The sequence below is a fragment of the Cladosporium halotolerans genome, assembly GCF_011745625.1.
Source record: "Cladosporium halotolerans strain TM138-S3 chromosome Unknown Sca1, whole genome shotgun sequence".
NCBI lineage: Eukaryota > Fungi > Ascomycota > Dothideomycetes > Cladosporiales > Cladosporiaceae > Cladosporium > Cladosporium halotolerans.
In genome coordinates this window covers 35,922-58,452 of record NW_027191452.1, presented here as the reverse complement: position 1 = coordinate 58,452, position 22,531 = coordinate 35,922, and the positions used below count along the sequence as shown (strand labels likewise).

At 55.7% G+C, this 22,531-nt stretch overlaps 9 protein-coding genes across 9 annotated transcripts; 7 read left to right on the top strand and 2 right to left on the bottom strand.

The window, feature by feature from the left end:
* Positions 1 to 607: 607 nt before the first annotated feature.
* On the top strand, positions 608 to 3,829 carry WHR41_00023 (uncharacterized protein; the record flags this gene model as incomplete). Its single annotated transcript, XM_069368629.1, has 1 exon — positions 608 to 3,829. One exon carries the CDS (start codon positions 608 to 610, stop codon positions 3,827 to 3,829), a length of 3,222 nt encoding a protein of 1,073 aa, XP_069234402.1.
* Positions 3,830 to 5,297: 1,468 nt separating this feature from the next.
* On the top strand, positions 5,298 to 7,481 carry WHR41_00022 (uncharacterized protein; the record flags this gene model as incomplete). Its single annotated transcript, XM_069368628.1, has 1 exon — positions 5,298 to 7,481. The coding sequence occupies one exon, from the start codon at positions 5,298 to 5,300 to the stop codon at positions 7,479 to 7,481; it is 2,184 nt and encodes a 727-aa protein (XP_069234401.1).
* A 239-nt stretch (positions 7,482 to 7,720) lies between these two features.
* WHR41_00021 (uncharacterized protein) lies at positions 7,721 to 9,715 on the top strand. The gene is made up of 2 exons (XM_069368627.1): positions 7,721 to 8,020; positions 8,085 to 9,715. The coding sequence occupies exons 1-2, from the start codon at positions 7,771 to 7,773 to the stop codon at positions 9,527 to 9,529; spliced, it is 1,695 nt and encodes a 564-aa protein (XP_069234400.1). The 5' UTR covers positions 7,721 to 7,770; the 3' UTR covers positions 9,530 to 9,715.
* A 38-nt stretch (positions 9,716 to 9,753) lies between these two features.
* Positions 9,754 to 12,558, bottom strand: WHR41_00020 (uncharacterized protein; the record flags this gene model as incomplete). The annotated part of the gene is made up of 1 exon (XM_069368626.1): positions 9,754 to 12,558. One exon carries the CDS (start codon positions 12,556 to 12,558, stop codon positions 9,754 to 9,756), a length of 2,805 nt encoding a protein of 934 aa, XP_069234399.1.
* Positions 12,559 to 12,746: 188 nt separating this feature from the next.
* WHR41_00019 (uncharacterized protein) lies at positions 12,747 to 14,613 on the top strand. The gene is made up of 2 exons (XM_069368625.1): positions 12,747 to 13,220; positions 13,276 to 14,613. The coding sequence occupies exons 1-2, from the start codon at positions 12,978 to 12,980 to the stop codon at positions 14,263 to 14,265; spliced, it is 1,233 nt and encodes a 410-aa protein (XP_069234168.1). The 5' UTR covers positions 12,747 to 12,977; the 3' UTR covers positions 14,266 to 14,613.
* A 901-nt stretch (positions 14,614 to 15,514) lies between these two features.
* On the bottom strand, positions 15,515 to 17,299 carry WHR41_00018 (uncharacterized protein; the record flags this gene model as incomplete). The annotated part of the gene is made up of 1 exon (XM_069368624.1): positions 15,515 to 17,299. The coding sequence occupies one exon, from the start codon at positions 17,297 to 17,299 to the stop codon at positions 15,515 to 15,517; it is 1,785 nt and encodes a 594-aa protein (XP_069234169.1).
* A 314-nt stretch (positions 17,300 to 17,613) lies between these two features.
* On the top strand, positions 17,614 to 18,498 carry WHR41_00017 (uncharacterized protein; the record flags this gene model as incomplete). Its single annotated transcript, XM_069368623.1, has 1 exon — positions 17,614 to 18,498. One exon carries the CDS (start codon positions 17,614 to 17,616, stop codon positions 18,496 to 18,498), a length of 885 nt encoding a protein of 294 aa, XP_069234166.1.
* Positions 18,499 to 19,051: 553 nt separating this feature from the next.
* Positions 19,052 to 19,905, top strand: WHR41_00016 (uncharacterized protein; the record flags this gene model as incomplete). Its single annotated transcript, XM_069368622.1, has 2 exons — positions 19,052 to 19,514; positions 19,571 to 19,905. 2 exons carry the CDS (start codon positions 19,052 to 19,054, stop codon positions 19,903 to 19,905), a joined length of 798 nt encoding a protein of 265 aa, XP_069234167.1.
* A 737-nt stretch (positions 19,906 to 20,642) lies between these two features.
* On the top strand, positions 20,643 to 22,453 carry WHR41_00015 (uncharacterized protein; the record flags this gene model as incomplete). Its single annotated transcript, XM_069368621.1, has 2 exons — positions 20,643 to 22,145; positions 22,202 to 22,453. Exons 1-2 carry the CDS (start codon positions 21,198 to 21,200, stop codon positions 22,451 to 22,453), a joined length of 1,200 nt encoding a protein of 399 aa, XP_069234164.1. The 5' UTR covers positions 20,643 to 21,197.
* Positions 22,454 to 22,531: the final 78 nt, after the last annotated feature.

The window sequence follows — 22,531 nt, the reverse complement described above, 5'->3', positions numbered from 1 at the left end:
GTTCAGCAAAACATGACCTCTCCTAATGGCGATATCGGTAACGCCAATGGTTTACTACGGCAGCTTTGCCGTGTCTTGGGTGCTTCCTTCGCTCAAACCTTCGTCGAAGCTTGCCGCCTCCCGGTTGCTGTATCCTGGATCTAACCCGACATAGACATGTGTTGATGCGACATCAACAATATTCACGACCTTCATGAGAGCGAGATTTTTTGCATGGCAAACCCATTAACGCATAGTCTTGTGACCCGTCGGACTCCAATGACGTGCGCGAGGAGCCCAGACTTGTAAGCCACGGCTAAGTATATCGCACACGGACGGGAAGAGTACCAACGTCCTATAGCATCACGGACCGAAGCAGGCTCTGGAGGTGTTAAGCTAATCACTTTGGCCCAAGCCTACCCTCTGCCACGGGAACCGTTTATTCTGCGCTCCCTCACAACCGTTGCCCCTCGCAGCGATAGTCAGACATGCTCTTCCATCCTCCTACACTTAGGCTTCACGCGCTGCCTACGACTGGATCTTCTCTCCCCAGTCGCTCGCTTCTGCGTGTAGCTTCGCCCTACCTCTCCCTACTCTCTCTCTTCACGCAGCCAAGTCAAGTTTAAGCATGAAGACCACTGCCTGGTTGGCGACTATTGCGAGCGTTGCTCCGGCGCTCGCAATGCCAGGCATGAGTGGATTTGCAGGCACAAAACGTGGCAACTGGAAAGCCGTATTACCAGCATTACATATCGACACGCCACATGCCGATGACACCGAGTCATCCGGCCACATGAGTTCCTCTTCACTGAGTGAGCCAGCCTCAAATCCGCCCACAACGGAGTCAACATGGGGGAGTCGATTTGTCGCAGTACTTCAAGCATTGGGCCACCGCCAAAACAGCTCACATAGCCACGCCCCGATTGCTTCTGCGACATCAGACCCCTCACTCGAGGTTGCACCTGCTACCGTGATCTCCGTGGTCACGGAGTATGCATCTGCGACACCGACGGTTGATCTATACCTCGACGAAAAGACTGTCACGGTTTACACCACAGTCCTGGAATCAGTATGCTCGAAATCCGACGACTCTACCGTGGATTTTTACAACCCCATCAGCCGCCCGGCTGCGCCAGAGACCACCATTAGCTCACCATCAGTACTAACCCCGGCTCTTCCTTTCGAGTCGATTCACCCTTCTGGCGACAGCGTATCAACCTCGACCTATACCTCCGTTTTTGAAACTACGGCAACGGAGGTCCGTATTCACACCGTACATCCGTCTGGTTGGTTCGAGACCCCGAGCGCTCCGGTCGGCGAGGCTGGAGGCGATCCTTCGCCTGTGCCGACTACTAGTTCGTGGGCGAACCCGACCAACTACGGTGATATTCCCCTGACGCATTCTACCAAGGGCTTGCCTGAGCCTTCTGTGGAATCTTCGTTGCCCTCTACTGAGGGGCACGATTCTACTCCCAAGGTCAGCCCTGTGCAACCGGTACAGTCTCACGACTCTGCCAAACCGAAGCATCAGGGTGCTCTCCCCAAGCCTTTCACGCTCAAACCTGGAGAGAGCGCTTCGGCACCTTACGCGCCCCCTGCGTACTCTGCCGAACCCCCTCAGTCTAGCTCGCATGGACACATTGACATGCCTGACTACACCCAGCCTGCACCCGAGGCACACCATGCGACCCCTGCTTCTCTGCCTGTCAACTCGGCACCCGAAGCAAGCGCTGCCGCACCTTCGTCTTCAGTCTACTCTGCGGTCGAGTCAAGCCCAGCTGCAGCTGTCGAAAGCACACATATCCCGGAAGCCAGCCCGAGCGTCCCTGCTGCTGCTACCCAAGATGCTCTCCCAGTGCCGACGACCTGGATTGATGAGAGTGTTTCGGAATTCACTAGCGTCTATGCTACTGCCGTTCCTACGACAAGCGTGTGGACATTCAAGAACAGCAACATCACTCGCAGCAGCACATACCTCGCCAACTCGACCATGACCCGCGTTTGGACAAGCAATGTCAAGCAGACTCAAAGCTCCCAGCTTGTTCCTGGCGGCGGCAACTACACCGTCACCCATACCCCCGGTCCTCTTGGTGGCAACCTCACTCACTACCCCAGTGTCCCAGCCACGAAGACTGCTGGCGGTTTCATGGCTCCCACAACTTGTACCTCGAAGCCTACGCAAACCGACTTCTGCATTCCCTGCGAGGGCCAGCCCGGCAATGATCCTGACAGCTTCTGCGGCTATACCGTTCACGACGACAGCTACAAGGTCACTCCCAAGACTTGTCGCACCCGCGAATACTTCCTTGAGATCTCGAACACCACTGTTGCGCCTGATGGCGTTCCACGTATTGGCCTCACCATAAACGGCCAGATGCCTGGGCCTCTGATTGAAGCCAGCTGGGGCGATACTCTGGTTGTTCACCTTGAGAACAAACTCCAGAACAACGGAACTTCCATTCACTTCCACGGCTTGCGCCAGCTCAACACCAACGAGATGGACGGTGTCCCCTCAATCACTCAGTGCGCCCTCGCTCCTGGAGAGAAGATGACGTACACATTCGTCGCGAGCAACTACGGCTCAACATGGTACCACTCCCACTTTGCGCTTCAAGCCTACGATGGCGTCTTCGGCCCAATGATCATCCACGGTCCCAGCTCTGCTGAATATGACATCGACACCGGCTTCGCAGTTCTCCAAGATTGGAACCATCAGACTGCAGACGAGCAGTACCACTTCGCCGAGACTGTTGGCCCCGCTCCCAAATACGGTCCTCGAACTCTCGACACTGGCCTGATCAACGGCATGAACGTCTGGAGCCCTGACAACGGCACGACAGTGACTGGCAAGCGTTTTGAAATGACCTTCCAGCCCGGCAAGACTCACCGCATTCGCGTCGTCAACACCGCCATTCAGTCTACATTCAAGTTCCACATCGATGGTCACAAGTTCACTGTCATCTCTGCCGACTTTGTTCCGATCGAGCCGTACGAGACCGACATTCTCAACATCAACATCGGTCAGAGATACGACGTCCTCGTCAAAGCAGACCAAAAACCTGGTGACTACTGGATGCGCTCAGACAACCAGCAATCTTGCGCCAAGCTCCACAACTCAAGAGACATCAAGGGCATTGTGCACTATGCCGGCTTCACAGGCACCCCTAACACGGTCAGCCGCGAATACGAAGATGACTGCATCGACGAGCCGTACGAAAAGCTTGTTCCTGTTGCACCCATGTATGCCGGACCTCAAACTTCCGAGATTCACAAGAACGTCCTCATCGGAGAGGGTCCCAATACGCCCAACCTCTTCAAGTGGACACTGGACGGCAATACCTTCCAGTCCCAATGGGGCGACCCCACTCTCGGCGGCATCTACTGGAACGACACAATCCCCAGCTACTCCGGCAACCTCGCGATCGAAGTTCCCAAGCTCAAAGAATGGGTCTACATCATCGTCGAGTCCCCCGTTCCGCTCCCGCACCCGATCCACCTCCACGGCCACGACTCCCTCATCCTCGCGCAAGGCACAGGTCCCTACAGCGACGACGTCAAGCTCAAGCTCGACAACCCTCCCCGCAGAGACACCGCGCTCATGCCCTTCAACAAGGAGACTCGCGAGGGCGGCTACGTGGTCATCGGCTTCGAAACTGACAACCCCGGCGCCTGGCTCGTGCACTGCCACATCGGCTGGCACGTGTCGATGGGCTTCGCGCTGCAGATCATCGAGGCCAAGGAGCAGATCCGCGACACGGTGACGGACTCGTGCCAGCTCGACGGCACTTGCAAGAGCTGGAACCAGTACGCCGCGCTGAACAACATCCACGTCGAGGACAGCGGTGTATAAGTTCTAGCGTGTCGTTTTCGCTGGCCGGATTTCGGCTTGCTGCTTGTTTCTTCCCCCAGTGGGAGACGAGCGGCGCCTTTCGTACTATGTTCTTGACGTCCCCTCTCCTGGAGCGAGGGCCACAGTTGGGATTGGCTGACGGCAGCCCATCCACTCTTGAAAGCGCATCGATACTCGACGATGTCTTACTAATTCTGGTTACAATTTTGACGAAGCGTTCTCAGCGATCTTGTTGTTCGGGGCTCGCAAGGAAGTGCGCACCCCCTTTGCATTCTTCACGACACTTTTTCTCTCGCAGACTTCTCCGCCCTTTAGCGCGGGTGCACGATCTCAGTCTGCGGCATTGGTACTCGGGTGCCCAGGATTTGATTTTTGACGGGAGGGTCGAGGTTCATTTTGGATCAAGGCTCTCCTATTGCGAGCGATTTGTTTTAATCTTCTAAAAGCCTGAGCGCCGTCTCCGTGGGCCGGACTTGCGAACGCATCTTTGCTTTGCCCAAGAAGAGACTTTTGAGTCTCTTGCTTCCTCTCTCCTGTGCCCTTGGATGGATCCATGGGAGAGGGGCGTGGTGCGTTGCGCTTTGGGCATGTATGTTTAGGATAAGTTTTGTGCCCTGTTGGGCACGAATACACATCTGTATGTCTCTGATGAATGGCTTGTAATCCCTTTTCTGTTCCGTTGCGTGTGATATCTGTGTAAAATTAAATTTTTCAATACAAAGCTCTGCGATGTCAGTACAGATGATCGACGTGATGTAGAAGGTTGGTGTGATAAGGCTCGGAAACAATACAGGTGCTATTCGTGTCACAACCTTTCGGTGGCGCCGATTAGCGTTTGGAGGACGGGACGTGTGACCAACGTCTTGTGAATGGCGACGTCAACTCGAAGTCCTTTCTCGGTCTTCACATTCTGTACTCGTGTACTGTTTCGGGCCTCTGGAGGAAGCAAGACGATTTTCGTCTTCTCGCACGCACCGAGTAAGTGACGCCGCATTAATATCGGCTTATACAGAGGGACAAGGGTGCGATTATGATCACCGACCAATGACACGTGCCGAAGCGGCTACTCGCTAGCTCCCGGCGGGAGCACCCCTAAACCGCCGTCACCGCGCATTTTGCGGCTCTGAATTCCGCGAACACGAGCTTTCGCACGGAGAGTTTGCCCCTACCAGCTTTTCGCAGACGGTGGCAGGCCTAGCACGGCCTTGCACGCCCTGGCACCGCAAACAGACCGTCCGCTGGCCCTCTGCCTCCCAGCGACCCGGCCTGCCCTTCGTGCTGCGTCGTCATACTCGCTCCTTAGTGTTTGGGCGGTGCGGCCGTCTGCCACGCTGCACCAGCATCGTAAGTGCCTTTGCGTGCCTCTCCTTGTCCGTCTCTCTCTGTCTGCCGCGTCGAGCCCTTCTTCTTGCGTCCGCATCCCTTCGTTCAGAGTCCGCACAGGCGTGCGGCCGTGTCTTGGTGGAAAATGCTACTCTCGTTACCTCCTTCGCTTCTTGCCCTGGTGTGCTGCATGCTGCAGAGCAGGGCTGCCGCAGCAGAATCTCCGGCCTCTGCGACGCCACAATTTGGGAACATCGCTGGTTATATTGCTTCCGGCTTGGGTGCCGACAACGGATCCGCGACTCATACGCAACCACCCTCTCTGGCCTCTACTGGATCTGGACAGGAATACGCGTCAAAATGCCAGGCAGCGCTCGTGAAGTGGAGCAGTGCTTCTTTTGATTATATGTACGACGCCGCCAGTGTCACCACAACCACATTTTCGAGCGCTTTCACAGAGACCTTGCGGAGCCCGGGAACGACAAAGGTCACTTCTGTTATTACGCTGTGCGATGGTCATCCACGCGTCGTCGGACGCACTTCTGTCTCGACAGGCAAGAAGTACACATCAACAGAGGCTTGGACCAACACTATCACGTCGTCCGAACGCAACACAGTCTATCCCACTCCGGCGCCATGCTCGATCCAGCCAGAGGACTGTAAGACTCTGTCCAGCTCATATGAGGCCTCCCTCAGCAGCAAATTGGCTCAGGACGGCTTTGCAACGGGCGGCGGTCCTCTGTGCACAATAACACCTTCTGCCCCTCCTCCTTCATACTCTACCAACGCCCGCGGCTCCGAATGCAACAATTGCATGATCCACGCACACACCGCTAGGGTCATGTACTGGCCTGTGACTACAGGCGCGAATGGAGACCTGTGCAACAAAACCGCCTCGACCATCACCAGCTCTCCCACGGGACCGCCGGCCTCATTCGTTACCGAGGGCATTACTATCACATCACCCACGGTTGCTGTCTCACTTGCTCTCATGAGCCGCGTGGACGGCTGCGGCACCACAATCAACCACACCATCATCCCCGTCAAACCGGAACAGGTCACATCTGTCCGCGGATACCGCGCCCTATTCGAGCACCACCGCTTCAACTTCGCGGACCTCAACTACTTCTGCATGGACGCCAATACCACCAACTACACCCTCGCCGACGGCGCCGGCGACTCCTGCTACCAGCAAGTGCCGGCAGCCGCATACTTCGGCGGCCTGAACAACGCCGCCGTCCTCGCCCAGGCCCCGTTCAGAAACCTGACCAAGGACCAGCTGACCATCTACAACGACTACCAACCCCAGCTCCTCCCGCCCGCCACCATCTCGCATGAAATCTCCAGCATCTGGGGCGACGGCTGCATCATCCACCCGGACGGCGTGTGGGACCCGCCGATAGCGCTGACTCCAGAAGCGTCTCTCGACCTCCCGTCTTACGGGCCGGGTGAGACGACTAGCGAGCAAGAGCCTGAGAAGACGCCTGCGACGCCGATTAATCCGTATGGGCCGGTGCCGCCTAGGCAGACTGGTATTGATGGGCCTTCTTTGGGACCGCAGCCTGAGGATCCTACTTCGGAGAGAGAGCACTTCACTGCGCTTCCTGAGAAGGGTCCTGAGTCGTCACCGAATGGAAATGGTGGTGGGAATGCTTCGCCTACGGGTTCTGGTTCTGACTCCGGCTCTGGCTCTGGTTCCGATTCTGGTTCTGCATCTCATTCTGATTCTGGTTCGGGTTCCGATTCTGGTTCTGATGGGCATGATGCATCAAACACGGAGACCGATTCGAACAACAACAGCTCGGATAAGAACGAGAATGGCAGCAACGGCGGCGGCTCGCATCAGCCCACAGGCGTCACCAAAGTCCACACCACGGTCATCACCGTGGGCAACAAGGTCATGGCCTGCTCTCAGGACTCCAACGGCGCATGGGTCATCCCCGATGCTTCCACAACACACGTCGCTTCGCAGGGCGGCACTGCCGTCGAGATCGACGCTGCTACATACACCGCAGGCTCGCAGGGCCTGGTCCGCGTGCAACCTTCTGGTTCAGCTGGAGGATCATCGCAAGGTGACTCCCAAGCAGGCTCAACAGGGAAGCCGTCTGGCGACGCTTCGGAGACCTCGTCTGACCGTACGCGGAGCAGCACGTCCGCCAACGAGGACAGCACACAGCAGTCCGATAGAGCGCAAGCGACCCGTTCATCCGAGTCCGAAAGCTCGTCCACTGCATCGAGCACCGGCACAAGTGATGCTGGACCGACGAGCAGATGGAGTCCTGTTCCCCTCATTTTAGCGTTGCTCGCTGCGTATTTCTGCGCGCTTTAAGAGCTTTGTGTGAATAATGCCATGTACCTTTACTTAATGACATGATATAATAAGCAAATAATGATCAAACCACCGCTTAGACAAAAGCACATATCCACTCCCACGACCACCTTCCCGATCCAGCCAAACTTTCAATCCTCCGGCACGCAGCCATCGCCGAACTCGGTCCGTCGTGCGGGTCCTGCCGATCAACGTCAGTGGCTCGCTCCCGCGCTCGCGATATTAATCTACAAATCGCGCCCTGTCCTCCGATTCTCCTGCGTGCTTGCATGTGTGCTTGGAATGAAAAATGTCGCAATCGGGGCGCGGTTCGAAAGATTTGAGGGTCGTAGAGCCCGAGCCGGTGGCCGACGAGCGGTCTCCGCTGCTGGGCGGGCAAGAGCAAGAAGAGCAGGACACGGAGGCTTTGGAGGCGCGCGCGAGGCAGGAGAGGAGGGAGTATGAGGCGAATACGGTGCCTGTCGCGGACGAGCTGAGCACGAGGCGGCTGGTGGTCACGATGGGGAGTATGTGGCTGAGCACGTTTTTTGCGGCGCTGGGTAGGTTGGAATTCCAAACATGGTGGGTTGGGTGATTGGGATTGCTGATAGCAGATGTTGCTAGATTCGACGATTGTTGCGACGCTCTCTGGGCCGATAAGTGCGAGTTTCAACTCGTTTACGCTCTTCTCGTGGCTTGCGTCGGGGTATTTGATCACGAATGCTGCGTTCCAGCCGCTGTCTGGGAAGCTCACGGATATCTATGGCCGCCGCGCAGGGTTGGCGTTCGCGAGCACGTTCTTTGCTATCGGAACGCTTATGTGTGGCCTTGCGCAGGAGGAGTGGGTGATTATCTTGGGACGGTTGGTAGCGGGGGCTGGAGGTGGTTGTCTCAATACGATCTCGACGTTCGTCGGTTCTGATCTTGTGCCGTTGAGGAAACGCGGCATCTGGCAGGGCATTGGGAACATCGTCTACGGAACTGGAATGGGCTTGGGTGGTCTGTTTGGTGGAGCGATTCACGACTCGATAGGATGGCGGTGGGCTTTCCTGATTCAAGTGCCATTCATCGTCTTCGCCGGCATCCTGAGCTACTGCACCGTAAAGGTCCCGATCAAGGAGTCCGACACCTCCAAGATCCGCCGCGTCGACTTTCTCGGCTCCTTCTCCCTCAGCGTCACCCTGGTCCTCCTCCTACTCGGCCTCAACTCTGGCGGCAACCTAGTCCCCTGGACGCACCCTCTCGTCCTCGCCTCGCTGCCCCTCTCCTTCGCAGCTCTGCTCGTCTTCATCTTCATCGAAGACCGCATCGCCTCCGAACCCGTCATCCCCGTCCGCCTCTTGACCCAGCAAACCGTCGCGGCCGCCTGCCTCACCAACTGGTTCATCACCATGGCCGTCTTCGGCCTCCTCTACTACGTCCCCATCTACTTCCAGACCGTCCTCTCCCTTTCCTCCACCGCCGCCGGCGCCCGCCTCATCCCGCAATCCGCGGGCACAGCCCTCGGCAGCCTCAGCACGGGCATCATGATGCGCGCGACAGGAAAGTACCGGCTTTGGAACCTCGGCATGCAGGTCCTGAGCCTGACGTCCGCGGCCGCGATCCTGGGCACTTTCACACCGCGCGTCAACCCCGTCGCGCCCTTCTTCTACCTCTTCATGAGCGGCACGGCCTACGGCAGCATGCTGACCGTGACGCTGATCGCGCTCATCGCGGCCGTCGAGCACAAGCACCAGGCCGTCATCACGTCCGCGTCGTACGCTTTCCGCTCCACCGGCTCGACGATAGGCATCACGATTTCGTCGGCGATTTTCCAGAACTTGCTCAAGGGCGGGCTGGAGAGGCGTTTTGGCGGGCTGCCGGGCGCGGGGGAGGAGATAGGCCGGATTCGGGATTCGGTGGACGAGGTGCATAGGCTGCCGGAGGGGTGGTATGAGGGCGTTATGGACGCGTATGTGGAGTCGTTTAGGGGCGTGTGGGTTGCGGCGCTGGGGTTTGCGACGTTGGCGGCGGTGTCGAGTTTCTTTATCCAGCAGCATACTTTGCATGGGAACTTGGAGAGGAAGTAGATTTGTTGGGGATAGATTTAAGACGGTCAAACATAGAGATGCCGAGACGATATAGCCATCATAGAGATCTGGTTCATCAAGACTTATGTCAGTGAGAAGAGAATACTGGTTCTGAAGTGTTGTGCAGCAAATTGTAATCTAGCGAGAGTATACACAAAGCTACGTCTCCTATTTACATGAAGAAGCGAAAGCCCAGAGCGATTACATTACTGCCTTCAAGCGGCTCACTGGCCAGCCCCCCAATTCTCCAAAAAGGTCGCTCTGAACTGGTACTCCTCCCACCCCTTCCTCGCGCACAACTCCTTCAATACCGAGGCATCCGTGCTCGCAACCTTTGCATCGTCCTCCGCAGTCCAGATCTGAGGGATGTTGCCCGGAAGAGCTATGCCCAGCTTCTCGTACATAGCGACCATCTCGGCGACCCTGACTTGTGCAGAAGTGCGGTAGAGCGCGCTGTGGAGAGCGGCTGGCGCGCAGCCCTTTGCTGTGAGGCGGTCGAGGAACGATTGGATCGTTTCGCTTGGAGGAGCGTCGGGCTGTTCGGCAGGAGGTGACTTCTTGGCTGATGCCGACGCCCTAGCTCTGCGGGAGGAGTACGTCGGCTTCGGTGTACGCGGTTGAACACGAGACTTTGGTGTTTGTGCTGGGTCTTCTGGAAGCTCTGGGTCCGCTTCGCCTGCATCCGAGTCTGCTGGCAGAGGAAGGTTAGAGTCAGGCTGTTGTACTCCCTTGGTGGAAGTGTATGCCTTCGGCGGAGCCTCATCCAAATCGTCTTCATCAAAGTTTTCCTCAGCGCTTTGCGGAACCTCTCCGTTGTTTGATGGAGACTTCTGCCCCAGCGGCTGCTCCCACACATGCTCGTTTGGAAGTTGTTGCTCTTGTGATTTCTCCTGCGAAGACCACTGAAACCCTCCGTCGGGCTCAGCCAAGGACAGATCAATCTCCAGAGTTTCACCGTTTCCCTGACTGATATCGTTGTCATTGCCAGCACGGCCATTCTCCCCCTCGACCCTAGCACTATCACCGTTCTCCGCCAACTGTGCCGTATCGTCTGCTTTGTCTTCTGGGCCCAGTTCGCGGTCGGACTCCAACTCGATAGCGTCAGCACCCTCTTCTTCTGGTGTGTCCATCAAGCGACCAGGAATGTCAGCATCCGCGGAGGTAACTTCCCGCTGGTTTGCGCGTAAGAGGCCCTGCAGGTAGTCTGCATAGCGGGTCTGATCCTGGTTGTCGTCGTCTTTCGGTAAATCGGCGCCTCGCAACAATTGAGCGCTGTGCTGTGCTTGCTGACTCGCAAGGTTTTCTTCAGTCAATTGGAGACCCTTCTCGGGAACGACCTCCGCGATTGCTTCCGCGTCTTTTCCAGTGCTGACTTCACCGCTTGAAGCAGCTTCGTCTCCTTGCTGCTGCTGTTGCTCCGTCGCAGCTTCGATATCTGGGAGAGATTCTCCTAGTTCTTGGGCGTCAGTGTCGGCGACAGTCGTGTGCTTTGTACCATCAAGCGTCATCTCTGTGTCCTTAAGCACATCCGGCTGAGGTGCAGCAGCGGGCAAGACGGGCTCGCTGTCCGATTGATTGGCTTCAGCCATGAATTGTGTCTTTGCTGCGCGGTGGATCTCTGACGTTGGCAGGGGTTCTTCGCCTGGCAATGGGAGCGATTCTGCGTCGTCATCTTCTTCCATGTTTCTGCTCGAATCGATGACCGGCTGTTGTCCGGTCAGTGTTTCAGCTGGCTCAGAGTTCGCCTCAGCTGCGGCCTGCTGGCGACTCCCATTCCCAGTTTCAGCCTCATCTTCCGCAAAGATGCTGGAATGGTTCGCTTTCGCGCGCTTTTGTCCATATGTGTTGACCTTCGGAGTGAGTGTTTGACGCTTACGCTTCTGCGTGCTCACGGCAGCAGCTCGCTCTTGCTCAAGTTTTTCTTTCGCCTTTCGGGCTTTTAGGGCGACCATTTCCGGTGTAGTCAACTCGACTTCCGGCATCGGTTGTTCTGGGGTGGCCGGGCGAGCTGGCTGTTTCGATGGAGAGGCTTTACTGCGCTGCTCTTGCTTGCGCTTCTGCTCCTGCTTATAAGCGGGCAACACCTTCCTTTCGTAAAGGCTTTTCCACTGTTCCGCGGTGCGATGCGGTTCATTCACAGCCAATTGTTCCCACATCTCGTCCTGTGAGTCGTTTGGAACACATAAGATGTGCTCGACGTTGCCCATAAGCATGCCAAAGTCTGTGTTGAGCGTGTGCCGCTCGTCCTCATCGTCCACATCTTCCTCGTCCTCGTCCTGTTCTTCTCCTTGTTCGTGTTCTTCCTCAGCGGCTTCGTCATCACCAGCTCCCTCTGGCTGTCCAACCCCTTCCGCTCCGGATTTCCCAATACCATTTCGGCGCCCACTCTCTGCTCCTTTTACTTTTCCGCCGCTGTCGGCCGCTCCATCCAAATTGAGCCTGCGCCTTGGTGATGTGGGAGTCTGCGTGCCAGCATTTGGTGATTCCGCAACACCGCTAGGCGGGTTGTGCATAAGCTTCTTGACATATCGATCTCTCCACGATTGGAATGTGTGCCTCGGATTGACTGCCTCGAGCTGCTTGTACATCTCGTTTCCTTTGACACCTTGCACGCCCAACTTCTGACACCTCTGCACCCAATTCCACAAATCGCGATCATCTTGCGCTGTGTAAGGCGTCCTGGTATTCCTTTGTGGCACGACGGTGCTGCCAATCTCCCGCACAACGCCAGGCGCGGGTCCTGCGCGATGCTCGTTCGGGTCAGGGAGCGCTCCGCCGCGAACCGCCGCGTCGATGAATGTGTAACTCAAGCTCGTGGGCGGACAGTCATTGCGCAGGTGGTCGGCGATGATGTAGTCTGCTTGTAGCTCGACGCGAACAACGCGGCCACCGTTCGCCTTGACCGTGTCGATGTAGCTGCTGCGCATGGGCATGCGCTGGACGAGGAAGAAGCCTTTGCCGGCGAAGAGACCTCCAATAGCTGGCGTGGCATTGTTCGCGCGCGATACCACGACGCCGTGGGTCGCCATGGTCACGCCGTGTGGTTTGCGACAGGATGGTGGATGGGAGGTTGCCGGTTGCGTGGGAATTTGAGGTCGAAGCTGAACCCCGCGACGCGACAAGATGCACGCGCGATCACGAGGAGGCCGAAGTGTGGTTGAGGGATGGTCGACTGCCGAGTTGCGCGAGACGTGTAAATTCACATCCTTTTTGCGATGGACAGGAGACTAGGACTCGTAAGCTGAGGCTCGGCTTCGGCTTTTGGAATCAAATATTTGGCGATGTGTTTTGTTATAGGGTGAAGTACAGCGTTAGGGTGCACCGGCGCCTGCTTCCAGACCCAGGCCGCCTCTTTCCCGCTCATCACACCCAGGCATCAACAGACGCTTCTTTCTCTGGGCTCCTGTGAAGGCCTCGCAGACGGAATGCGGTAAGCGTGCAATTGGCAATGGGCATAATTCGTAAGATCTTGATTGGCATCTTGATCATCTCGATCATAACCTTCGTCGCCCTTTTCGGACGGCTGCCCGCGCTACGAAGGACACCCATCGGCTGGCTGCAGCGAGCATTATGCCTGCATATTCCCAGTGCTCTCAAGAGCGTTGACCGGCGGATCACAGGAGGGACACTTGCCGCCAAAGGCAAACGACTGGGCCATTACCTGTTTTTCCAGAAAAATCCTCTTGTCCTGGTAAGATCTTCGGTCAACAGATGGATAGCCAGACCGACAGTTGACAGTATCATAGATCCTATTTCTCTCCGTTCTGACTGGAAGTGCTGCACTGTTCCTGTATCAGGGTGCACATCGTCTGCCAACTAGCTTGTTGCTGCCTGCTCCAATTCTCCTGGCTTTACCGTATATTTTCACATATCTGTGTGCCACTCACACCGCGCACTACCTCACTGCCGAAACTAAGGAAACACACGACTACCCGTATGATCATATCCTTTTCCGACCAGTTCAAAAATGCCGAACCTGCAGTATCTCAAAACCCGCCCGTAGCAAACATTGCTCCCTGTGTGGCACCTGCATTGCAAAACTCGACCATCATTGCCCCTGGGTTAACAACTGTCTCGGCCGTGGCAACTATCGCTGGTTCCTTCTGCTCCTCGTTACTCTGAGTTTTCTCGAGTTCTATGGTGCCTTTTTGAGCTGGTATCTACTACGCCCACACCTGAAAACTCCTGAGGAACCTGCATTCTTCACCTTCGAGCACTTCCGCCACCTCGGCGATGCAGCCGTCCGCGCCGTTAACATCGGCGGGATTTCGATCGCTGGTGTTGGAATGCTCGCCAGCTCGACAGCTTTCCTTCCGCTTGGTCTGTTCGCTTACCATTGCTACCTGATCTGGGCTGGCATGACGACCAATGAAAGCCAAAAGTGGGCCGATTGGCGCGACGACATGGCTGATGGCGTAGTCTTTGTTTCTTCTCGTGCCGCCATAAGAGCACACTGCAAAAAGCAAAAAGAGGCTCAAGAGAATGGCGAAGGTGACTCAGGTGCCAAGGCCGATGCTGGGTTGGGTACCGCGCTGGGGTTGCTGGCAAATGCGGAGGATGACCCGTATGTCGAGTGGCCGGTAGACAGCGACCAGATTGTGGTCAGGACTAACGACAGCAAGCCCCCGAAGGGCCAAGAGGCTTTGTGGAGACGGATATGGAGTCTCGACGAGGTGGAAAACATCTACGATCTGGGCGGGTGGGACAACTTCATGGACGTTTTGACGGGACGATGAGAATGATGTGCAACGATAGAGCCGACACCATTAGTACTTGGTACCCGTCCACTATCGCCAGAGCGTTTCTTGATTCACAACCAGCCCTTACAGCTCCCTCTTGTTGCCGTTTAGCGGCAACAAAAGCCCAGACTTGGCCCTACCACGAACGGGGTCACTCGACGCTTTCGCCAATTTCTTTGCCACAAATTCGATGACCGCGTTCACGCTCTCCAAAGCACCTGCCATTCCGCCGACCCGATCATCGGCGTCTCCTCTCACGCCGCGTCCAAGGCCAGATCCTTCATCTGCAATGGTACCCCTTTCATACTGGCCACCGTGTTCAATCTTCGCGTTGTTGTCAATTCCTTCCTGGCGATCATCGTCACGACCCCTGAAATAATGCTTAGGCGACCTAGCAAGAAACCTTCGCAAAGATGGAATTGGTGCCGTCGAAAGAATCTTCCTGCCTCGAGCTGGCACCGCACGTGGCCTTAGAGCTTCTTCGTCCCAAGATCGTCGTCTCCGGAGCCGCGAAAGGTGTTCATGGTCATCAAACGCGATTCCGAGACCAGTTGCGATTGCTGAGCCGCGAAAGTCTGCGTTGCTCGAGAAGCGGCGTATAGACGGCGCTGGAGCGGGATTGCTGTGTTCGAACGGAGAGCAGGAGCGCTGGCGTGCCGAAGGTTTGTGAGCGCCATCGCGCGGCCACCACCTCGACATTGCCCTGTCAAACCACGCGACCTTCTCTGGGAAGGTAGCCAAGTACAGGATGATAGCTGCACTCCACGCCATGACCAGCCAGGCGAGCAGGAAGAATGTCAGCACTGGTGGCCAATCCGGCAATCTTGCCGTTGACACCTCGAGGAGCGGTTCTCCGATTTGAGTCTTTGCTGTGGCGGGTGCTGCTGGAGGAACGACAGAAGTGCTTGGTACTGTTGTGACGAGGCCATCTTGTTCTCGAGCTAATTTTTCAGCAGTCGCTTCGTTTAGTCGAGATGCCGTGGCTTGTTGTAGTGAGGAGCGGTGGTGGAGGCATGTTTGCGAGGCGGTCGGGGTTTGCATTCGTCCACTCCAGTCGATGCGCAAATTATTGTGGACGTTAGTCACCGCAAGGAAGAGTTATGGTCGTTTGCAAAAGCAGATCGCAGCGGGTGGGTGATGTTGAGCGGAGGTGAAGGACTGGTCATGTGGGCGCACAAGCCTCAGGCACGGATGGCTACCAAATATCGACCGCTACGTTACATTATTGATGCAGGATATCACAGCTTTACTCATCATCCACCCTTGCCCTCTTACCATTTCCACCACCGTCATCGTCAGCGCCTCTCTTTGCTCCCTTTGACGCTTCCGAGATCATAGCCTCGACACCAAAAGGATCATCCCCTCGGTCTCGTTCAAACATAACGGGCCCGCTTCTCTGTTCCGCAGCATCTGTGCCCTTGAAACCCTCTTTGGGCGCACGGCCGAGGCTCTCGAATCTCTTCGTACCTTGGATCTTCTCCAAGGTCTCACCACCATCATCCTCGTCATCGTCGCCGACATTAGGACGATAAATGCTGTTGAGTGCGTCGCGCTCAGCGAACAAAGGTTTGTCGTACGGCTGATCTTCGTTGAAGCCGGCTGCGAATCCAGAGCTTTGGTTGAAGAGTCTCGAGTCGTACATGGCTTCCTTGTTTTGTGTCGGTTTCGCCAAGCCCAATGCGACCTTCTCGCTAACATCGCGATTCTGCTCTCTTGCCATCATCTGCACACGCCTCTCGTGACCCATGTTGTTCTTCCGTAGATCGCGCTGAGCCTCGCGACGACGCTCAGCCCGAGCGTTCTCGCGATCTCGGCGTTCACGCTCTGAGGGATCTTCTCTATCACGGCTGTAGCTTCGGCTGCGTGATCTTGATCGCGAAGAATAGGACGAGTATGACGAGCGGCTGTCCACAGACCGGCTGCGGGAGCGGGATCGATCGTATGAGCCACGTCGTCCAGAAGTAGCTGCGGCGCGGTCCTCGCGTGCCTTTTGAGCCAGCATCCGAAGATTCTCTTCTTTTGCTTCTTTCTCTTTCTCCGCCAGGCGCTGTTGCATACGCTGGCGCTGCTGAACCTCCTCCCTTGCGTGGCTGTCCGCAGTCTGCAGTGCTTCGGCAAATTGGGCAAATTTGTCGTTGATTGTGACGTCTTGCAGGCCTCTGCCATCTGCAGCCAACCGTTTGTCCAAAGGCACCGTGTAGCCCTTAGGGTTCTTCCAGTTTGAGACAGGCGGCGGGATCCTCCAAGCTTCTTGGTCCTCAGCCGTGAGCTTGCGCGGAGGCGAATGCATGACAGGTGGCGGCGGGCTGGGAGGTCCACGGGGGACCTTCTTGATCTTGTGTTTCGGTGGCTCCATCGGGTCTTGTTGTCTTTGAACAATCTTCATAATACGATCTCCCTTCTTTCCCTGGTCTCCCATCTGATTCGCAGGCGTGTATCGAACGAAAGTCGGTTCCGGTCTTGACGTTCCCTTGATGTTCTTCGGTTTCTGAGCTGCCAGAGCACCTGCTACTAGCCCTGACAAAGCCTTCTGTGTTCGCTCCTTAGCTTCTTCCACCTCTTCCTCGCTGGGCTTCTCCAGGCTGATCTCTCCGACATCCGCGCGCTGGCGCAGCGGGATTAGGTCCTTGAAGGAAGAGTGGATAATGCGCTTCTCATCGTGTCCTCGTCGCGCAATCGCATCGTATTTCACCTTGCCCTCGTTGTTCACCTGGATAGCCAGCGCATTCGAGGAGCCTGCGGCTGATCCTCCCTTGCGACCCATGTCCAGCGGATATTGCGCCACGGGAACCTCGGGGAACGCTCCACCATCGCCAAAGTCTTCCGCATTCCTCGGTCTCCAGGATACCCGCTGCCCGTATGCCGGCGGTCCTGATCTCTTTACCACCAACTGGTTGGACTCGATTTCTCGCGAATCCACGACTCGAGGCCCTTTCGACTGGGCGTGTGTTGGCAGCTCTTCATCCTCGCCAGTGTACTTGGCTTTCGGTAAAGCGCTCGATAGCGAGAAAGCGCTCCTGGCTGTGGCCATTTCGGCAAATGTGTACGTGAGAAGTAGTCTATGCGCGTTGCGCGTCGGTTCAAGGTGCTGAAGAAGTTCGAACGTCAGTCGGCTGACCTGCCCAGATTTCGCGGGCGGTTCCGCTTTCGTTCACTTCACTTCTGAAGATTGAAGATTGAAGGCTGAAGCCGCCAATATATCGCTCTAGATAGTAGGACTCGAAGAATATCTTGTAAAATATGCAGTACTCGCACTCATGACGATCATTTGAGCATAGCTGGATTCTGAGAGCCAGTTTTACGGAGAACCAATCTTGAAGTCGCAATTTCGAAAGCTCACAAGAAATGTCGGAGGAACTACTGGATGAGATTACCTCGATAAACTCGATTTACGGCGACAATACTCTCACAAAGACATCAGACAATTCCAATATATATGCTTTGACACTACCAATCCGTTCGAACATATCATTAAGAACGGAATTTCCAGCAGGCTATCCAAATGTACCGCCCTCCATCCTTGGCACCCAGCATATTGGCGAAAACGTTGCGAAGGGCGAAGGGCAACAGATCGTCGACTCCATTCGAGCAGTACTGGAAGAAGTCTATATCCCTGGATCACCATGCATTTTCGATCTCATCGAGGAAGGCGGCCAGAAACTTCAGCAGCTCGGCCTGGACTCAAGCACAAGGGAAGAGGAGCAACAAGCTTCTCAAGCGAACGGTCAGGGCGACGAACATTCCGGCAATCTCGAAGCACATTCTGACGAGTATCAGTCATTGGACGACTTAGGCGATCCTCCGCCTTGGGTGCTGTCAGAAGTCATTACCGAAAAGAAAAGTGTATTCCTGGCTCGCGCTGCCGAGGTGCACTCAGTAGACGAGGCAAAGTCTTACCTCGCGCACTTACTTGCAACAGACAAGAAAGCGGCCAAAGCCACGCACAATATCACTGCTTGGCGCATTCGCGGCGAAAACGGCGTGCAGTTTCAGGACTGCGATGATGATGGAGAAAGCGCTGCTGGCGGCCGACTACTTCATCTGCTTGAACTTATGGGTGTCTGGAACGCTATGGTGGTTGTAACCAGGTGGTACGGTGGCATCCACCTGGGCCCGGACAGGTTTCGATTGATCAATCAAGCTGCAAGAGACGCAGTGGTCAAAGGGAACTTCTCACCTGAGGGAGAGAAAGACAGTAAAGATTCTGGGAAAAAGAAGGGCAAGAAGTAGAGTTGGAAACTGTACGCTAGGCATCAAGAAAACATCTGAGCGCCACAAGGTTAATTTTCTGGTGACCCTCTTTTGGTAAATCATCTTCTTTGGAAACTTTCACCCTGATGCGGGACACGAATTGCGCTCAAAGGCCCAGTGGAAGTTCAGCCCGCTTCACCTCCTTCGACTGCTCTACCGCCCGTCTGTTTGAAGTCAGATGGTGGACGGAACACCTTGGCCCAGAGGAAATGAAATGCGGAGGTGGAGAACGACGAGTGGGACCGCATGTTACTGATCCCCTATGAATCCCCTGGGAGAGCTTTCTGAAGCTATGAGTCCTTTGCAGCTTTCACTGCATGGAGCCGTGCGCTAATGCTTCGATTTCACTGTTCGAGCCTGCAAGGAGACGTCAGTGTTTGCTTGGCTTTCACATGCAAGTGTAGACGCAGCGCAAACATTACCGGGCACGCGCATCAAACGGCTGCGACACTGTACTTCAGCGCATTGATCTAAACGTTCGACCCTCTCTCTCAAGTCGCTCGGCTTCTACACAAAAGCATCCGCTATCAGCATGGCTCATCAGGACACACTTTCCAACACCTGCTCCGTCTGTGGTGAGGCCGCATCGGCGCGGTGCATCGCCTGCTTTGACGTAAAATATCCCAACAAAATCAGCGCTTCAACGTTCTATTGCAGCAAGGACTGCCAAACCAAGGGCTGGCCATCGCACAAGAAGGATTGCCAGGCCGTTCAGGCCCGCAAAAAGCTCTTCCGTGCAGGCGAGCTTCTTCAGGAAGCATTTTTCGCCACTCGAGCTGAGGCTTTTGATCTCAAAGACGCGAAGGTGGAGAAGTTCAGCGATGGTACATTGCACATTTTCGATGCACCGAAGCTGGCTTCTTCGCCCACGATCGGACCTATTTCTGACAAGTTTGGATTCGACACGAAAACCAAGCAAGCCATACTCTCCTGGAATGCTGGCAACGATGTCTTTCACAGTATGATATTGGAGCTTGGACGAAAGGCATTCAAAGGTAAGGCAAGAGACAGGTATCTTCGCTGATTGAGAGTGCTAATCTCAGAAATACAGGATACGTTGCGAAGGTGGAAGAGGTCACTGTGCGTGTTTTCGATGCAAAAGTGTCGATGTATCGCCATTTCGGTAGCGAACCAGATGGCACATTCGTCACCACGCACCATGTACTGTGCCTTACTTTGAAAGACCAGAGTACTTGGGCTGTCGACTTAGCTGGAGCGCAGCACGGCCAGTATCATCCTGTTTTGAGTTTTGACGACTACAGCCGAGACTATGTTGCCAAAATCCTTCAGCGCCAGCTGTACGGCGAGGACTCGGAACGCCCTGAAAAACCCGTGTGCAGCAGGCACGGCTTGGACGGATATGACAAGGCAGTAGATCTTGCCTAGAACACGGATTACCAACTAGATGAGCTGTGCGAATGGGAGCATCATCACCAGCCGATAGGAGCGATGCTAAAAGCGAAAGAGGCGGACTATCAGGCATCGAAAATGCAGCTCGTCAGCACCCTTGCCACTGCCGCGCGCGAATATGTCAAGCTCACGAAGGAAGACCCAACTTCCAAGGCAAAGCCGATTTGGCGTGCCAATCCTGGGGAGCCGCCGCTGTCCAAGGAGGATCAGGAGAGGGTCGATCGTAAAGACGCAAGGTACATGGCCAAGTTCAGCCCGGACATGCTCCAAATGATAGAAGAGATGAAGGTCAAGATCGCAAGGCAGAAAGAATCTGATAATTTGCAGTAGGCGAGCCAATACGAGCCAATTGATGGAAAGATAGACGACACACAAGGCAAAGCTTGCCTCTGAACAACCATGTTTCAGAAGTGAATTGGCTCAGAACGATTGATTGTGATTGATTCTCCGATGCAGCAAGTGAAAGGGCGAAGGGTTTCTACCTCCGAGCGAGACGTACGGATAAGTGAATAATCTAATGGAGAGACACTCCCTGTGATCTCAAAGAAGTATGCTATTCTTGCACCAATCGTCTCCGACGCGATATGTTTCAGATATAAGGCCATGAAAGCTTAGGCAGCACGAGCCCTTGGAGGGCTCGCAAGCGAGCGACCCACCTGCTTGTGGAGAGCGGCTGAAGCGGACCGTTCGCTTTTCTCCGCCACCTGCCTCTGAGGTCGTTCTCCCCCTCTCCAAAACGACACGGGCACGGAAAAGACTCACTCCTAGGGCTCGCACGGTCTCAACTCGGTCGCAAAATGAGCTAGCGAGTCGAAGGATGTTCCACAAATCAAGTCCCGGCGTTTCGTCAAATGCCCTCATAGACACGACTCGACAGCCAAGCTTTCATCTCAGGCACGCCGCAAGGCTTGTGTGGAAGAGAGTTGATGAACGCAATGTCTTGCCACAGCCCTACAAGGCGTGACGAACACCAACTCATGACCACCCGGCCGGTGTTACATCTTTGTCCCGAAGGAGCCAGTTCCCCCATTCGCGTAAGGCCAGCAGCGTAGCCCTAGCGAATCAGGCAGTCGGTCAAGTTCAAGTCGTGCGAACTATAATGCGAGAGAACGTGCTGGCGGCGTGGCGTGAAGCCCTTATATGCCAGAGCCAGGGTTTTGATTGCTGCACGCTCACGCTACAATGTCTGGACACGGCAATGGCGGCATACCTTCGCACCAGTAGTCGCCGAAGGGCCTAATGCCCCGCTCATAGGTCTGTATAAAGACATGCTGAACACCCCTCTTCTGGGTCTGGATAATCCCCAACACTCTCTTCTCTCTTTCACAGTCATTCGTTTGTACTTTCAAGTTCCTACTTCCACTATGCACTTCATCTCTTCCCTCGCCACGGTGGCGCTGGCCGCCACCGCCGTCGTCGCTGCCCCTGCGACGGTCGACAAGCGCGCCGATAGCTGTTCCTTCAGCGGTTCCAGTGGTGCCGCCGATGCCATGAAGAACCAGAAGTCTTGCTCTACAATCACCCTGAACAACATCGAGGTTCCGGCTGGCGAGACTCTTGACCTGAGCGACCTCAAGAAGGGCACCAAGGTTGTCTTCAAGGGCACCACGACTTTCGGCTACAAGGAATGGAAGGGTCCTCTCGTCCGCATCGCCGGTGATACCATCACCGTTGACGGCACTGATGCCACTCTTGACGGCGATGGATCCCGCTGGTGGGACTCCAAGGGCACCAACGGAGGCAAGACCAAGCCCAAGTTCTTCTACGCCCACAAGTTGAACAACTCGGTCATCAAGGGCATTACGATCAAGAACTCTCCCGTCCAGGTGTTCTCCATCAATGATTCGACCAACCTTCAGATCAACGACGTTACCGTCAACAACAAGGATGGCGACTCTAACGGTGGCCACAACACCGACGCCTTCGACGTCGGCTCTTCTGAGCAAATCACCATCAGCGGTGCCACTGTCTACAACCAGGACGACTGCCTTGCCGTCAACAGCGGTACCGATATCACCTTCACCGGCGGCTACTGCTCCGGTGGCCACGGTCTTTCCATCGGCTCCGTCGGCGGCCGCGACGACAACACCGTCGACACAGTTAAGATCCTCGACTCTCAGATCGTCGACTCCGACAACGGTGTCCGCATCAAGACCGTCTCCGACGCCACTGGCAAGGTCAAGAACGTCACCTACAAGGGCATCACCCTTAAGAACGTAAGTTTGCCAACATCTCACAAAATCGCACCGCAGGGACTAACATCGTCCCGCAGATCGCCAAGAACGGCATCATCATCGAGCAGGACTACGAGAACGGCTCTCCCACCGGCAAGCCCACCACCGGCGTCCCCATCACCGGCCTCGACATCGAGAACGTCACTGGCAGCGTCTCGTCCGATGCCACCCCCATCTACATTCTTTGCGGCAAGGGCGCCTGCTCTGACTGGACCTGGTCTGGCGTAAAGGTCACCGGCGGTGAGAAGAGCAGCAAGTGCCAGAACGTCCCTAGCCCGGCTTCTTGCTAGATTCGAGACTAGTCCGTCTTGCTAGATTACATTGGAGTGGGTGGCAGTGTTGAGGAAGGTGAGATTGTGATGGTCTTG